General features: G+C 40.0%; 1 protein-coding gene across 2 annotated transcripts; it reads right to left on the bottom strand.

The window, feature by feature from the left end:
• Positions 1-404: 404 nt before the first annotated feature.
• BIVM (basic, immunoglobulin-like variable motif containing) lies at positions 405-16,566 on the bottom strand. 2 transcript variants are annotated; one of them, XM_063126120.1, is made up of 10 exons: positions 16,499-16,566; positions 12,877-13,458; positions 10,813-10,939; positions 9,289-9,384; positions 9,031-9,135; positions 7,607-7,701; positions 6,724-6,856; positions 4,674-4,757; positions 3,142-3,238; positions 405-1,726 (listed from the first exon to the last, which is right to left on the bottom strand). In XM_063126120.1, exons 2-10 carry the CDS (start codon positions 13,355-13,357, stop codon positions 1,433-1,435), a joined length of 1,512 nt encoding a protein of 503 aa, XP_062982190.1. In that variant the 5' UTR covers positions 13,358-13,458; positions 16,499-16,566; the 3' UTR covers positions 405-1,432. The 2 variants fall into 2 exon arrangements, with proteins under 2 accessions (XP_062982190.1, XP_062982189.1); XM_063126119.1 differs by lacking the exon at positions 16,499-16,566 and having other exon boundaries at positions 12,877-13,635.
• Positions 16,567-17,719: the final 1,153 nt, after the last annotated feature.

The following is a 17,719-nucleotide window of genomic DNA, read 5'->3' as shown; positions in this document are numbered from 1 at the left end:
TCTGTAGAGCCCATTTTTTACTATCCATCTATCCTGTGGAGGATATTCCGGGCAAAACTGAGAAAGGGGAGCAAAGCTGCAGAATTCGTACCACCATGAAAACAAAGATGGTTTCAATTAGGACTACCACTGTGACAGAAACCACAGCTGAGTACAGTTCAGGCCCTTTGACTGCACTTAAATCCCTTTATATCTAATCATTTCATCATTTGAGCAAGAGAAGAGACGTGATTTTAAACTTCCACATTTGATGTGATAGGATTAAATCTTTTCACACCAAACTTTCTTATACATGTGCCACAAAAGTAGAAAATTATTTTTATTCAAAGGAAATCTTTTCCCTAAGTCTCCCATTTTTGATTAAGAGGACTGGAAACCTACCAAATTACAAAAGAACAAGATGATTCTTGATCCCACTGATATTTTTATTAAAATGTTTTCTCATGAGAACAAAATATACTTCCAAATAAAGCTACTTGACATGATCATTTGAAAAAAATACAAACAGTGTTCTGGCCAAAGAGGTATATCACTGCGGCTGCCAGTGTGTTTCGGCACTTAAAGCATCTCCCATATTTACAATAAAACAATTAAAGGAGTGAAGTGAAAAAGATCCAGATACCACAAGGAAAAAAAATGTAAGTGCAACCCACGATTGCAAGTTTGGGTGCTTTTTGGGTAGGCAAATAAGATGGATTGAGGGTTTGTTTAAAAGCGGCCTGTCAAATGTGAAGGAAATTCAGATCACACAAAAAGCTGCTGGAGGAATATACACCTGGCAGTGAAAGTTTTTTCTGCCTCCTCTCAAAAGGAAGCAAGCAGGTACCTCATCTTTCCAGGGGAAATTATATTATTATTGCCTATGACTGTCAAAGAAGGTCCCCAGTTAACGCAAACAACTTAAGTTTTACAGAACCATGTTCCAAATGGATAGACCACTCAATTATATTCATTTAATGTTTGGTGTTTTGTAAGTTTTGATGTCCTTATTGCATTTCTGAAAGTTTTTTTAAAAAAAACAATTACTCTATACATTTACCACCCTTATAACAATGTGTGTTTAATAAATCATTTTGGAAAGTAACAAATCTCATGCTTTGAGTATTAACTATTCCTTTTAATAATAGGTTTCCACTCTCCCCCTGCCTCCCCCACTATGGCTTTGATCTAGATTTGTTCTGATTTCATGGCCTAAAATGCAGGTCAATTGTTGATTATAGTGATTATACTGGATTGTAAGTGTACAATATTCTGTGCTTGTGCTAACATCTCTTATCATTCCCAACATAACTATCCACACATTTAATGCAACAAGCATTCCTAAGATTGCATTTTGTACTGAAATCTCTATCCATTCCCTACTCTGTGCATAATAAACGTTACCATATCTGAGGAATAATTTACACAACAGCAGTTATACAAGCAGTTCCTTTTAGTCATTCCCATCATACCCTGTGTAACTCTGAAAGCCGCTATTCCGCCTTTCATGAAGATGAGACAACTTTTTCCAGACAGACTCCTGGTGGAAACTAGCACTGAAAGATCTACCCAGGCGCCCATGTTGCTTTTTTGAGATATTGTCTTCACTCTCAGATTTGGCTATACCCAGCGTCTGTGATTGGGGTTGCAAGTCTTGTTTAGCGTTTCCAAATGGAAAATTCCAGGGACCAAACCTTTGCCAGTTAAGCCTCTGAAGAGCAATGATGCAATGCAGATTTCCTCCTACCTAAAAACGAAAACAAACGGTTTGTCACATTTTGTAAAAACAGCATTCATCTTTCTTCATCAGGGATGGGCAACTTGTGGCCCTTGAGAACTTTTGGCCTACAAATTGTGATTTCATTGAAAACCACATGATTGCTGCAGGTTTAACACCCCCTCTGTCTTTTGGAGTGTATTGTTGTTGTTGTTGTATTGTAATCTCACCTTTTGCCCAATACTGGGCCTCAAGGCAGCCTTACAAAATTTAAAACATATACATTTTAAACATAGGAAAAGAAATGTGAAAAAAACCACCCATAGATGGAAGACCAGATTATTCTCCAAAGGCCTGCTGGAACAAACAAGTTTTTGCCTGCTTCCGAAAGCCCATCAAGGAGGGAGCCAGTCTAGCTTCCCCGGGAAGAGCGTTCCAAAGCACTGGAGCAGCCACCAAGAAGGCCCTCTCCCATGTTCCCACCAAGTGCGCCTGTGAAGATGGTGGGACTGAAAGAAGGGCTTCTCCAGAAGATCTCAAAGCACGGGCAGGCTCATAAGGGAGAATATGAAATATGATCTTTCAGATAGGCTCTTACCAAAAATCACATTCAGCATTGTTCATCACATATGGTAAAAACATTCTCATGGCCTGTGGACTAAAAGACAGAATAACTCCTTTGTCAGTCTCCCGCTCCTCAAGACTGCATTGCATACTGGAATCCATATCAAAAAAATGTTTAGAATCAGTCAATATATAAGTGTGCCAAGTTTCATACTTTTAATCCGAAGTTCATGATTTTAGGTTTAACCGCTCTGCTAATAAGCAGGGAGCTGTTGAAAAAAGTCACAATATTCTGACTTCAAGCACAGGGAAGCTAAGCAAATAATTTCCCTTTTATTAAAAGAGCTGGTGGTATTTAAAAAAAAGTTATTTGGTATAGAGATCAGATCTACACCAAGCAGGATATAGCGGTATGAAAGCGGTACATAAAAGGCAGGAGCTACACCAAGCAGGATATAGCACTATGAAAGCGGTATATGGTATGTGTCATGAGCCCTAACAGTTATCTGTGCACTTCAAGCAGTAGTGTGGCTCTTGCTTTTATATACCGCTTTCGTACCACTTTCATAGTGCTATATCCTGCTTGGTGTAGATCTGGCCAGAGAAGTAGTTTTAATAGTTCGTTTGCATCAGCTCTTCTATTTAGTTCAAGTATGAAAAATGGAAGGCACATTAGAGGTAAATGCACTTATATCAGATGTTCCCAACCTTATGTCCTCCTTACTTGCCAAGTATACAGTAATTAATTGTTCCACTATCCAAATTAATCATGCTGTGATTTTCTCCACAGTTAATGTCCTAAGGCAAACCAATGTAATGAGTATCATAAATGCTACCTCATGACACACATGTAGCTTTGCATTAATATGAAGCCATCTTACCTTCTTTGTCTTCCGATGCTGAAGGCCCCTTTCCAAATGCCTAATATCTAAGTATTCAGGATTTTGAGTGTTTAAGTCTATTGCAATATCTGCCCACCTACATAACGAGATGAAAAAGATCACAAATCAAATGCAGAGCTGGGGTGAAATGCAAAGCAACCACTGCACAAATAGTTGCTATGGTCTGAAACTATTTGGGATTCAGAGAAGAATACAAAGGGCTCATCTAAACCAAGCAGGATATTCCAGTATGAAACTGATATGAAAGCAGTATATAAAAGGCAGGAGCCACATTATTGCTTTATAGCGGCACTGAAGTGCACTGGCAACTGTTGGGGCCCATGACACATCTACACCAAGCGGGATATAACACTATGAAAGCGATATATGGTACGTGTCAATGGGCGCCAACAGTTGTCAGTGCAGTTCAATACCGCTGTAAAGCAGTAGTGTGGGTCCTGCCTTTTATATATTCCTTTCATATCGCTTTCATTGTGGAATATCCTGCTTGGTCTAGATGAGCCCAAACTTAAATAGAAGCATATGCAGCAGATAATGAGCACTCTAGTTAATTTATTTAGGCCTTCCCTGAGGTGTCTTGACCCAGTGGGGATTTCCAAGAGGAGGGTACATGCCCATAAGACAGAATTTTCCATTCCCTCTCAGATTGCAAAGGCTGTGGCATTGCACAGCTGCCAAAGGGACAGGTCACTTTTTCAGTCACCAGGATCTGTTAGGGTTCCCCCCCTTTCTTATGGAAAATCAACTGGTTATTTGTGTTGTGTGGAGGGCACCATTGGTTATTTCCTCGACCACCATTGGTTATTTTGTCAGCCACAAAGTTGCAAGGCAAAAGTGGTCAAAGCGGTGGCTACCATTCTAGTCCAGCTGGCAGGATAGATTTTCAGCAGCAACGGCTGATGGGATACTAGCAAGAGGACGGAGGAAGGAGAGAGGGCAGGGGATGAGTGAGTCAACTCAGTGTGGACTAATAAGCAACTCAACGCTGATCCTAATTCACACCACAGTTGATTATCATCATATGTGGGGACTACCTCCCAGATAAACAACTATGAAGTTGATTATCGTGTTGTCTGAACGCAGCCTCTGACTCGACTCTTGGTAGATCCAGTGCCAAGGAGAAGTTATGAATGTTACACGGTTTATCTTGGAAATTTCTGTTTTCTGGTTAAGACAATGTCTTTGCAGAAAAGGTTTTTAGCTAAATCATACATCTTTCAAATTTTGAAGTGTAGTTTAAAATTCATGACTTTCAGCACAGCTTTTTTTCTTCTTCTACACGATAGACATCTGCCAAGCCTTTTCCCCTATGTAGGATAGGATTCAGCTTAGATTCAACCAATCTACCTGTCGTTTATAGAAGTGAAAAGCCTCACAAAAGATATAACAAGTGAAAATTCAGAATACTCTTGGAATCAATGATTGTGTTCATTTTTTGCACATGCATTCTTTATATTTTAAATTCTTAAGACCTTTATATCTAGTAAGCTCACTAGGGAGCGCTAACTTACTTTTTGCAATGAATAGTTGGGTGCTTTCGGCTTGGCTCTCCAATGAGTATCCAGTGTTCCACTTCTTGTTGTAAGAGACGCCCTCTGGTGCAGGAAAAAAAATGATATGCAGACATTCACCATTGTAAGAAACCTTATGAATAACGTTTCTAATGTTTTTGGAAAAGGGGGCATATGTATCTCAATATTACTAGTTAGCTGTTGTACTATTACATAACACCCATTATTTTTAGTCAAGCTTAATAAAAAATGTCAGCTATGCTTCAGAGAACTTGCTTCATACTCAAACATGAAAAAAGATCTGGAAAGCAGATTCACTGATCCCAACATTCAATAACATATCCAGTCATTTCAGTTTCAATCTAAAATACCCTGTATCGAGGGGCACTGCAGTTAACTAGTATTGTACATGGTATATCAATGCCAATATGCATTCTTAAATATGGACAACCCATATTCCTGAAGAGTTGACTGTGTATCTCACTGCATCCCCTCTATGCCTGTTTCTGTATATATAATAGCTTGCACACATGGAAATGGGTTTGCTCTTCTTTGCTGTATTCACCCAGTCAGAACCCTGGTAGATGGTTTCTCCTGCCCTTGAGCAGGAGGCTGGACTGGATGGCCTTTAAGTCCCTTTAAACCCCAGGATTGTGGTGCAAAGAATTAAGGGTACTTTTGTACTTTAGCATGCAAGCACAAAATATGCATGCAGTACAACACTTCATTATCTCCTTCATGTGGAACACATTAACGCTTATTCCTTTAAATACTCTTGAATGGCAAGTAGAAGATAAAATCCCCACTCAGATGTATTTTAAAGGAAGAGTGGTAATTCCTATGTATGTGAGCCCTTCCAAACTGGCACATGTATTTTCTGCTTAGGCACCTGGTAAAAAGTACAAAACAATGAAAGAACAGCCTTTTGGACTTTGCCTTTCAGTGCAATATTCTGTTATTAGCCAATACAGACAGATACTTTGGTAGTCCCTCTGCTAATTTTCTTAGTACAAAAAAATGTGCAGTACACTGCCTACTTAAAAAAAATAGAGATGCATCATCTCAAGACAGAGAACTCCTCTAGGCCTACCTGAGGCAAAGCTGGATGGATCTCAAATGCAATTTGTGTGGACACTTAGCATATAGTTCATAAGGAAAAGGGATGAGACCAAACCCATTTTCTTCATCTAATGATGTTCCAGAGATCATACATTGAACAATACCAACATCACACTCAAAAGCAAAGTTCTTTCAGGAGTATTCAGTGACAGAGTAATTTATTGGGGGAAAATATGTGGAATATTTTCGGACAAAGTATCGGACAAAGTGGTTCTTGTGGGAACAGATAAACAGTTAATATTGCCACTGTTTTAGAGGACAATGTCTAGAAAGTCTATTACCATGTATGAATTGGTTGGCCTGCAATATTAAGCACAGCTACACTAACAGCGATCAATAACCCACTTCACATATTTACTAGAAAGACTGTCTATGTGAGCAACTTAAAAGTAGCATTTTCACAGCTGTTCCGGTACCATTTCCAATGCTTTACATGAATTGTAAGTTTCCAAAATCTTTATCCATAAATAGAGTTCAGTCTTTGGACTGGACTTTTCATTCCATTCACCAATTCAAAAATAATTGGGCAGGATTCAACTTATTGCTCTGTGAACAGAAGGACTTCTTTGAACCTATGCGGCAGGGTCTTGCTATTTACTGTTTTACTCTGTACAGCACCATGTACATTGATGGTGCTGTATAAATAAATAAATAATAATAATAATAATAATAATAATAATAATAACCATGGGAAAATCTGCTTCATGAGTGGGAATGTCCTGTGAATGGAAGAGCAGCAATGGTGGATACTGCCAACTGACCCCAACCCAGCTCCCTGCAATATATTTCTTCTATCATCTACTGCCTGCAGCCCAGTTGTTGCTTCTGCTTCTGCCTCTCTATGTCCAGAATACTGTAACTTAAAGCAGCCTGCATTTAACAACATTTTAAATAAGGAGTTAGAGCAGCAGATATGTCATGGAAAACTTACTTGTATGCCTTGCTAGGTTTTACTGGGGTTGCTTCAAATCCAATTGGACAAAAATAATGATTTTGGCAATGATAAATGTAGGCTATCGATTCATCACGCAGTCCTTGTGTTAGTTTTGTCAAAGCTCCTGAAGCTACAAATAAAACCATTGACAAATGAGTCCATATTGAAAAGAAACATCCTATTAAATTTAGCACCTACCAAAATATTTCATGTACAGTATTTGCAAGATCTCAGGGACTTCATGAAAGGGAAACATATATTTAAAAACCCACCGAAATAAAAACCATAGCTTCTATGCTATCCATAGCTTGTTAGTACACATTGTTAAAATAAGCTATTAAAATAAAGCCAATGTTTATGCTCTGCCATTGAATACTTGCCCAACCAGAAAGGTTCTGTCCTGCCTCCAGAAGCAGCTCAGCTGAACCTCTAAGAGTTGGGTTCAATGTTAGTCCTTTTTAGAGTAGAACCCTTGAAATGAATGGAACTTAAGTTGTACAAACTTTGGATAAAACCCTAGTTCTCCAAGTAAAGTAGGAGGAGAGACAGCTATGGCTTCTTCTTGTCCGTTTCCTCAACAGGCCCTTTATCCAAGCCTCCTCTCTTCCCTGTTATGGTGTGCAGCACACACAGAGAGAATTGCTTGCCACTGTAGGTGAGAGAGGTAGTTTTGATGACAGGCCTGTGGAGGAAATTCTACAGAAGTCTGTTCTCTTGCTTCAACAATGTTTAATGCCTAGTTAATGCGGTGGTAACCCTGCAAGGATGTTACTCCAAAATTCAAGAATCAGTATGCTACAGAATAAAACATATTGGTTTGTCCTGTGTTATGTTCCCATTTTCTTATTATTCTCTATTGTTATTAAAATTAGCTACTTACCAGTCTCTCCAGCTGTCTTATACTTCCCATGAGGTTTATAGAGAAAATATGAGCATCCTTTTACATGGAAATTATCATTAATTTGTCTGAACCACCTGAAAAGCACAGTAGTGCAGAAATTGTGTTCTAAATGCAAAAAAAGTGATCTATCAAACCACAGTAAGAAAACATTCCCCCCTTTTATTTCACCTTTAAACACTATCCACATTATATAAAACAGGTATATGTTCACAACACGGCCTAATAAAACATGCAGCACAATCCTATGCAGGTTTATTCAGAAGTAGTTTCATTGAATTCAATGGGTCTTACCCCCAAGTAAGCATGCCTAGGATTGTAGCCTTTTTCTTTGTAATACATTTATTAACAAAGCCTGGATTTCATTGATTATTTCCAATCAATGTGTGTACTCCAAACTGGTCACATGCATTTCTACGCTCATTCTCTGCTTTCTTGCTTTACTCAGACTTTTCCCTTCTGACATTCTCCCCTTTCCCTAATTCTAACAGACAACCTCATCTCCCAACCATTTTTTCCTATTGCTTTTTGGTCCTCTACCCCTCCTTCTCCAGTCCTTTTTTCTTGTCTTGCTCCCCTATATTAAGAGTAGTTGAGTCAGTGACAGAGGGCTCATCTACACCAAGCAGGATATTCCACTGTGAAAGCGGTATATAAAAGGCAAGAACCACACTACTGCTTTATAGCGGTATTGAAGTGCACTGCAGGATCTACACTACTGCTTTATAGTGGTTCTGAAGTGCACTGACAACGGTTGGGGCCCAGGACACATCTACACCAAGCAGGATATAACACTATGAAAATGCTATGAAAGCGGTATGTGGTATGTGTCAATGGACCCCAACAGTTGTCAGTGCACTTCAATACCACAATAAAGCAGAAGTGTGGCTCCTGCCTTTTGTATACCGCTTTCATAATGGAATATCCTGCTTGGTGTAGATGAGCCCAGAGACCCTTTTCCCAATCCTCTTCTCTGTGACATTAAGGGCAGCTCAACCAGATGACAGAGGCTTTTCTACCACAACAAGCCTGTTAGTGCGTTACACAATGTTCCCTGCAAGTTTAAAAACACACTCAGAAAAGCAGTTCACTAAGACTTCCACCACTTATAACGAAATCCTGTGCATGTCTACTCAGAGGTAAGCCCCACTGAAATCAATGAGCTGAACTCCCAGGTATTATTATTATTTATTTATTTATTTATTTATTTATATAGCACCATCAATGTACATGGTGCTGTAACTGGGGTATAGTAACTACAGCCTTAACCTACTTCTACAGAGTAATAATAGTTTGAATACTATTGAATGTGTATATGTGGGGGTGCATGTGCACACTTGTTTGTGTGTGTGTATAAACACACAAGCCCCTGTGGTACAGTATGAGATTTCAAGCACAGTTTTTACCTCATTAATGTCGTATTTCCAGTAAATGGACCAAATCTAATTTCTTCAAAAGGAGGTTGAAAGCCCAATATATGCAAAGCTTCTTCTTGAGTAATAGGTGGTAAGCTGGTTTTAAAATAAGATGACAATGTAAGGAATTATAAAAAGCAAGGATTAGGCTGCATCTTAAGAACACTTACTAGCATGTAAGCCCCACCGAATGTAATAGGACTTACTCCCAAGTGAGCATATTTAAATAGGTATTGCAGAATTACTTACTTTCCAGCTCCCATTGTGCTATATAGGAAATTCCAGCAAGAGACTAACGAGGAAATCCCACAGGACGTCTTATATTGTGGCCGACTTATACAGTACCTTAAAAAAAATACATTGTTCATGGAGCTATGTTAAACTTCCATTTGTTATAATTCAGATACAAATATAGCAAAATAACATATTTCACTTATACTTGTCATGAATTAATAGTTGTGGAATTTTCTTCACAGCTGAAAAGATGGCCCTATCTTAAGTAATAAGTTGATGTAGGTAGAACAGCTTCCCTAGATATTAATAGCCAATGGGACAGCAATATAACTTGACAGAACAGAGACAAGACGCCTCTTTAGGAAACAGATGTGCAGATGCCCAAACATGATTTTACCATTTAGTTTATCTTTAAAGAATTAACCAATACTGCAAAAATCTCTATGCAATCTCTTAAGAACACTAGTTATTTCAGGCCATTTTATATGGTTTGTTGGCGCGACGCAACCATTGTGTAAGATTAGCGAGAGAAATTTAATCCATCTGTTTTAACGTTTCTCAAACTCTGTTCTAGCAAGCCACCTAAGTCAACCGGGCTGAAAAAAGGCTGGCAACATCCAATGCAACTGGTCCATTGTTTCCTCTTGTAGCAGGGGTTAGAACCAACTACCAGAGAGACAAGAAAAGGCAGGCTCTTAAGCAGGGTTTTTCTTCCCTGTTAACTGTTCCTCACTTCGCAGGGACAGGATTGCAGAGGAATGAGCCACTTGACTTTGTTTTGTATCTGTCCCAAGTTACTGACTATGGCCTCCCAGGAGATGCTTCTGTCTTAAGAAGGATGGGGGTGAAGCGAAGATCATGGAGAGTTCAAACCTGTGCCAACAAAATGGCAAAGATCACTTCCACATGCCAGGACAGGTAGCAGTCTAAAGTGTCTTCTCCTACACCAACATGTCAGCTACTGCAGCTTTGGTGTGCTGTCTTTCCTCCCAACTCAATGGAATTAGCCATGATCACCCAGCCAGAAGTACTGTGTAAAACATCTGACTATACTCCTTGAGGTGATTTTATGTCTGGGAAAAGAAGGACCAGCAAAAGGGAAAGGAAGATCATGTGCACCTCCTACATTCCAAGAAAAAGGGACACTGAAAAGAAAAGAAAAATGAGGGGAGGAACCACTATCAAAGTGTACTATACTCCACACTCCTCAGTCAGTATTTCACCCCTTATCCTTCCTTCATCTTAGAATATTCATGGTTATTTTCTCCCCACTCCCAAGCAGGAGGCAAAACATCCATTTATGAGAGGGGCTGGGTGGTTACAGCGTCTAAGTACACACAAAATTCTATAACAGAGCCACAAGACAGCAGCCTTGTAATATATGCATCTTTTTGATTCAATATATTTATATCCCAAAGATTCCTGTGATTTGAATAGGAATTACAGACTGGCATAACATGGATTAAAAAACGATGTTAAAGCATTGAGCGTTAAACATTCAGAATTGTAATAGTATTAATGATAGGTTTTGAATACTACCATCTCCGGAGGTCTAATACTTTCCGTTGTTTTATTTCTTCAAGTGCATAATGTTGTGGACATTCTCTGTATTGGTTACTTTTTTTATCTACAGACGTTTTCTTGGTTCCTTGCTTCTTCACATTGCCTGTAAAATATGTTCAATAAATAATTTCTGGATATTAGAAAGCATGCCATTTTTCTGAAACAATTACATTTCCAACAAAACGGCTCTTAAAAAGGCTATCATACAACAAGGGAATTATGTTTCACGCACACACAGGCCATATTGTATCCCCAAATTACAAAAAGTCTGAGCAATGTTTAACTTAAGTTTATGTAGTTTGGTTTAATGTACTTAATTTATCCTGGATGCAATAATCAGATTTATACAGATGTTTTACTCCTCTGGTAAGACAAGAAAAATGGTAGAGTTCTAGGATACAGGAGAGAGAGATACAGAAAGCAAAGCATGATTGAGAAGATGGGACCCATAGGGAGAAACGGGTTAACCAAGTCACGGAAATTTAATCGAAGGGCGAACATCCACTGATTACTACGCAGACAGCAGAAACTGTGCACACTTTAAAGTAACTTTCTTCAATTATGACCAAACTGTTAGGGCACTGTAAAATATAGTCTTTCTTTCCTTTGATGCACATAAAAAGCAGTGTGGTGTAGTGGTTAGAGTGTTGGACTAGGATCTGGGCAATTTGCTTTCTAGTCCCCATTCTGCCATGAAGCTCACTGGATGACTTTGGGCCAGTCACTGACTCTCAGCCTAATCTATCTCACAGGGTTGTTGTGAGGATAAAACGGAGAAGGGAACCACGTAAACCACCCTGGGATCCCTTGCAAGAGGGAAAAAGGCAAGGTAGAAAAGTAATAATTGTGACTTCAATATAATCGCTGTACAGGGGACAAACCCACAAGTAGATAATACTGCTGTATCCAAAATAAGACCATTAGGTATAGTAGCTCAAAGTATAAAGGCGCTACTAAAGCCACAGCAACCTTCACAAATATATTTTCTCTAGAAAATAATAATAATAATAAATTTATTTATTTATTACCCGCCTCTCCCTTTGGATCGAGGCGGGGAACAACATTAATACAACAAATCAACACATCTTAAACATTCTTGATTTCACATTCATCTGGGTAGGCCTCAAGTTGTTTCATAGTAGCAGTAGGACTCATTACAACTTCCTCCCAGAATGCCTACACTGCACTGTATTAGTCTTCCTTCAAATCTCTGCAAAATCCACCTCTTTGCGAAGCCTTTAGCTTAATCTCTCAGTCTTCATCCCCCAGATACAATGAAGCCTCAGAATATATGACTGCATCTGTGTGTATTCTTCCTCTTTGGGGTAGCCCTTTCTTCCCTCCACTTTCAAAGTTCAAATTGCTAGCTCCTTAGCACAGGGCTTTACTGCTTAAAGCATCATAGAGAAGGATAATGCAACAGCAGAACACCTTGACACAACCAGTTTTCTACTTTTCTGTAAGGTGCAAATATTGCTCTGCTCATGCTATTAACTATCATTTCCAAATTCGTTTGACTGAGAGCCTGTGGGCACAGTCCATCTTATTTTTAATTTTCATGTAGCACCTAGATTATGATATTTTCTCAAATCTGCTTAAAGTTAAATGGAATATGAGTACGTTGACGCTGCTGGAAACAAGCTAAGAAATCTATTACGCCAAGAACATTCTACTACACAGCTAGAGGAGAATGAATAAAGAACAAGAAGACACAATTTCCTGCAACATGGCGTGAAGGTATAAGGTATTTTAAACCAAACTGAAGAACAGTGTGCAGTATTGTATGTTGCCCACATGCCAGTGGGATCCACTGGGAGTTAGCACTTTGTAAAGAAATTAGAAACAAAAATGCTAGTTTCTGAGATGGGGCAGGTCAGCAGTACTCACAAAAAGGAGCTCTGCTGATGTGTCCCAATCTACTTCACAAACTGCTAACTTCCCATCGCACTAGTTGTGGGCTCTGCTGTCATTCTGGAATGAATGGAACCATAGCAGCAGTATAGGATACTGCCCAGTGATTATATACATAACAATATGTACCTGCTCGATTCTTCAGGTCTGGGGATGTGTCACTGAATTCAGACTTATCAATTTCCCATGCCAGTGGAAGTTTTCCAAGGCTACTAGACAAACTTTCCAGGTTAGTATCTTCATTGTAAACTATGTCTGACGTGCCAGTTCGAATGCCAATGAAACCCGGCGAATTATTTCCAACATTTAAGGCAGCGTTGTCTTGTAAGCAGGCACTAACTGTAGCACTTGGGCTTTTGCAAATTGATGTAACCTGGTTTAAAAAAGCATAGTCTGAACAGATAGTGTAAAACTTTTCTCGGGTATGAGTCACAGGACATCCCCATGGATAATGCCTGTCTCCACTAGATCCCAGAGAGGCAACAGAGGCACCCGCAGCACAAAATGGTTTTACAGTACCATGAAGATTCACTTCTGAAGCCTTTCTTCCAGGTCCACACTCATTTTCTTCAGAACCACTCTCTAGCTGAGAGTCTGCAATATTAGGCATTGAAGGAATGTAAAAAGATTTTTTTAAAGACAGTAACAGGTCAACGGCCCAAATGCTCCTTTCAGACTCGGATGCCGTCTACATTATTTCCTTTGTATTTTCTGAAATAGAAAAGATACCATGTTGTTTTCAGCTGATAATATCTCAAGAGTAATATCTACCACTGGCAAAGGGGCCCCCACTGGCAGGTCCTACATAAGAGCTCCTAAAATCTTGGAGAGAATCCTGGTGATTGCTTTGGTTGAGAATCTCTGCTCCCCCACTTCCCACCATGTGGACTGTATAACTTGGCAAAGGAATACATGAATGTCTTTGAAAAAAAGGACAGTGGAGAAGCCAAATGGCACCACAATTACAACAAAGCCAAGCATTAGGCTATCTGCCAATTTTTAGAGAAGCATTAAAAGGCATGTACATTTAAAAATAATGTAATGGTTTCCCTTTTGTAGCCTCCAAGACTTTTAAGACTGGCCTCCAAGCAAAAAGGTTGTGTCTTCCAGACCTTGCTGCCTTTCCTTCTTGACATGTTTATAAGTTCTCATGAATTCTCTACCTGCTTATTGAACTAAATCTGAACTTTCCATTCACCACAACAGTGTAGCAACACTAGTTAATTGTATTACGTTTTGACTCATTCCAATATATAACCAGTACTTTAATGAATTCATAGCAAGATTAGGATTTTAAAAGATTCTGGGCTAAGCTCCTTATCTGCCACAGGCTTTAACGTCACTGTTTCAATGTTTTCTTTGCTTAATACATGGCTGGGTTTTGACTCTTAAGCCATGGTTGCCTTGATAAAATAATTTCCAAGAGCACACTCTTCTTATGATTTCTTCACCCCGACACACAGACTGGATTTCCCCCCACCAATTATAGTCTGCAATCTGTAGATTACCTCTAACTCTAACAATGTGAACAATTATTTTTCTTCATTAACTATTATAGGTACAATTTTGGATGAGGGCTTCTGCATGAACAAAAGAGCCTTGCTGGATCAGACCAAAGATCTGTCTACTTCAGTGGTCTTGTAAATAAGTTGGCAAAAGTTACTTGCCCATAATTTACTTATATATATATTTTACTAGCCTGCTTGTTTATACACAGTTGTGTTAATTATTTGTTATATATCAATAACATGGGGGAACAGGGAAAGTACCTGTTCCTCCTGTAAATGACAAAAGCATTACTTCCGAGTTACCCGGAGGATTCTTACTATTTCAAACCTGAAGTCTAACATTTGGGTTTCAAACAGTGCCAGATGCTTCTGGCAGCATGCAGGTAGCAGAGGTTCTAATTAACTACCATAGATAATAGCCATTAATAGACCTCCCTGCCCACATACTAATTTGTTTAAGCCTTTTGAAAATTAGCAAACATCTAAATTAGCAACCATCACATCACTTTATGCTAGTGAATTCCAGTAAATTTCAATCATTCCTTTCAATTAATTCCATGATTTAATTTGAGGATGCATAAAAAATATTTTATGCACCCTTAACCTACTTCCAGTTTCATTAGATCCACAATTCTAGTATTATGAGAATCTTCTCTCCTATATTTTCTCAATATTTCTCATTTTACAAATCATGTTCTCCCTTAGTAGCCTTTTCTTCTAAACTTAAAAAGCTCCAAATGCTTAAGCCTTTGCTTGATTGTCCTTTTCAGTATCTTTGCAGGCTTTATTATATCATTTTTGAGACTGAACAATCAGAACTTGAAAGAGGAAAACAAAGATTTAGGAAACCATTACAACTCAGCTGAATGCTGCACATCTAGACCACAGGGACTGGGAGTGGGGTGGAGGAGGCTGTATGCATGTGTGAAATTACTGGAACTAGAGAAAGGCGCTCAGACTGTGTTCTCAACAAGGGGGGGGTAGGGTTCCAGGGGAGGAATTGGGTCTACTATTCAGCAAAGTATGATGTCCTGTAGATTATGTCTTCCTACACATGTTACTAAAAACGTCCCAGAAAAGTGTCATGTCGCCTGCAAAAGCCAGGCCTTTGCTCTCTTTTCCCTCTCTCACAATCCTAGAAGTTTCAAGCTTCCCATTTAAAGGGGCAACGCGAACTATCGGAGCTGAGAACGTCAAAGGGGCCATGCTTTGCGTTGCCCCTTTAAATGGGACTAATACAGAAAAATAAATAAAAGGTTTTCAATATTATATGCATATTATTTGGAATGCACCTTTTCAGTTAGACTATCTTGGGAAGGGGGGAATTATATTCTGAACAATGGTAAAAGGGGGAATGGAGCAAAAAAGGTTGAGAACCACTGCATTAGATCATAAGATGAGTCAAAGGTCTGTTAAGTTCAGCATTTCATTTCCAACACAGGCCATGCAGATACCAGAACAGCCTTTTAAATAAGCACACAAGCGTTATTAGCCTGAAAACAAAACAGAAAAAAACACCTGCCTGAATACAGTTTGAACCCCCTCCTCCACAGCTTGCATGGCAACACAGGCTACTAGCCTCTTAGCAGGCTAGTAAGAAAATTTGACTTTTTTTTACCGAAGGGACTACAGAGCAATCCATCTCTAAAACCCGGGGTCATCCCATGAAACTGATTGGTGGGAGATCCAGGACAAATAAAAGGAAGTACTTCTTCACACAGCGCATAGTTAAATTATGGAACTCACTACCACAAGATGTAGCGATGGCCACCAGTCTGGATGGCTTTAAGAGGGGGTTGGATAAATTTCTGGAGGCAAAGGCTACTACAATGATGCGCTCCTCCTCTCCTCTCACCTGCGTGGAACTGAAGATTGCTTACTGCTACCAGGCTGCCATTGAATGCTCCCAGGTAAGTGGGATGAAAACAACGCGCTGCCACTGAACATGGATGCTCCATTCAATGACCACAGCTAATACAGTAGCCACTGACAGAAGTAATGTTCTCCAGCAATCTGTCCAATCTAATCCCCTTCTCTTAAAGGGAAGAGTCCATCATCGTATCTTGTGGTGGCGGATATCCTGAGTTTCTGCTTCCCGCTGTGGGAAGACCTAGCGAAGGGCTCTTCCAGAATCAGCAGCAAAACCAACACCCTCGTTCATAAAGAAGGGACCCTTAAGGCCCGCCCTGGGGGGGGGGATTTATGAGGCCTACAAAGACCACCCCCCTTCTCTTCGCGATTACCTGCTTAGCGGCAGCCATGACTCACAGGGCGGCGGTGACACTTCCAATGCCTGCTGCTGCTGCGCCCACCACGGCCGAAGGGAAGCGCTCCAGCTCACCTGCGCGCGCCTCTTTCTCCTCCCCCGCACAAGCCACGCCCCTCCCTCGGAGGCTTCTGAGCGACTTGCATCCAATGCTGCCTGACTCGTGAGTGACGCGAGCCGGAGAGGCTGCTCGGCTCTTACCTTGCTTGTAGCCCGCGCGCGTGGTGGGAAGCCGCCGCCACGTGATTGGTTGGCTGGGGAAATCAAATCAAATAAATAAATAAATAAATAAAAATAAATAAAGGCGCCCCTCCTCTTTCTTTCCTCCCTTGGAATAGTTTCTTCTGTCCAGGCAGACCCTTGGTCATTGCGAGGAGATGTAGGACTTTGGGCTTGGCGTGTTGGCTTTCAGATACAGAATTGCCTGGGGAGTAAATCCCATTGAACCGGTGGGTGGGTGGGTGAGTTTAAAAGAGACACCTGATTTACCACGCAGTCTTATCCATGTCTATTCAGAAGTTAGCTGTATTCAATCAATTCAATGGGGTTTGCTCCCAGGTAAGTGGGTACAGCTGGGATGCAGAAGGTGAGGTTGGACTGCAACTCCCATGATCACTTACCATTATTATTATTATTATTATTTGTTTGTTTGTTTATTTATATAGCACCAACAATGTACTTGGTGCTGTACAAAATATACAAATAAAACAGCGATTTACCATTAACTATGCTGGCTAAGGCTGATGGGAATTGCAGTCCAACAACATGTGGAGGAGGGTTAGACAGTCCCCAGTAGGGTATAGGGTTGCAGCCTTGGGATTACGCTGCATGGGAGAGTGAGGAGAAAGGGCCTGGGCTGAAGTATTTAAAATACGTTCCTCCTCACAGTTGAGGTATTGTCCAACTGTGGATTGTGCGGGTTTATTCCTCATAGACCAGTATGGCTATCTTTGTGTGTGAAGGGGAGGGGTGTTTTTTTCAGTCTCACCCGCTCTGTCATACTTTGATGCATTCATTGTAACCATTCATCTTTCTTCAGTCACAAGCTTGCTACCCGTTTAGAGATGTGAAAGCAAGAAACCCGTTTCCCATTTTTTTTCTCAATGCTAACTATATAAGACAATCTGCAATATCAGAGAATTAGAATCACTCCTTATAAGCTGTTTTTAATGGGGGGGGGGATCTTGCTAAAAAAACA

The sequence above is a fragment of the Elgaria multicarinata genome, chromosome 5 (genome assembly GCF_023053635.1).
Source record: "Elgaria multicarinata webbii isolate HBS135686 ecotype San Diego chromosome 5, rElgMul1.1.pri, whole genome shotgun sequence".
Lineage (NCBI taxonomy): Eukaryota > Metazoa > Chordata > Lepidosauria > Squamata > Anguidae > Elgaria > Elgaria multicarinata.
The sequence above is the reverse complement of the archived record's forward strand: the minus strand, read 5'-3'. Positions and strand labels throughout refer to the sequence as shown.

What these genes read in the sequence shown, in the direction of transcription:
- BIVM (XM_063126120.1), bottom strand. Translation starts at nt 13,357, where the DNA reads ATGCCTAATATTGCAGACTCTCAGCTAGAGAGTGGTTCTGAAGAAAAT. An exon ending in GGAAATACGACATTAATGAG is followed by an intron (nt 7,702 to 9,030) that starts GTAAAAACTGTG and finishes TGTGCTTTTCAG; the next exon opens with GTGGTTCAGACAAATTAATG. An exon ending in AGCATCGGAAGACAAAGAAG is followed by an intron (nt 1,727 to 3,141) that starts GTAAGATGGCTT and finishes TTTCGTTTTTAG; the next exon opens with GTAGGAGGAAATCTGCATTG.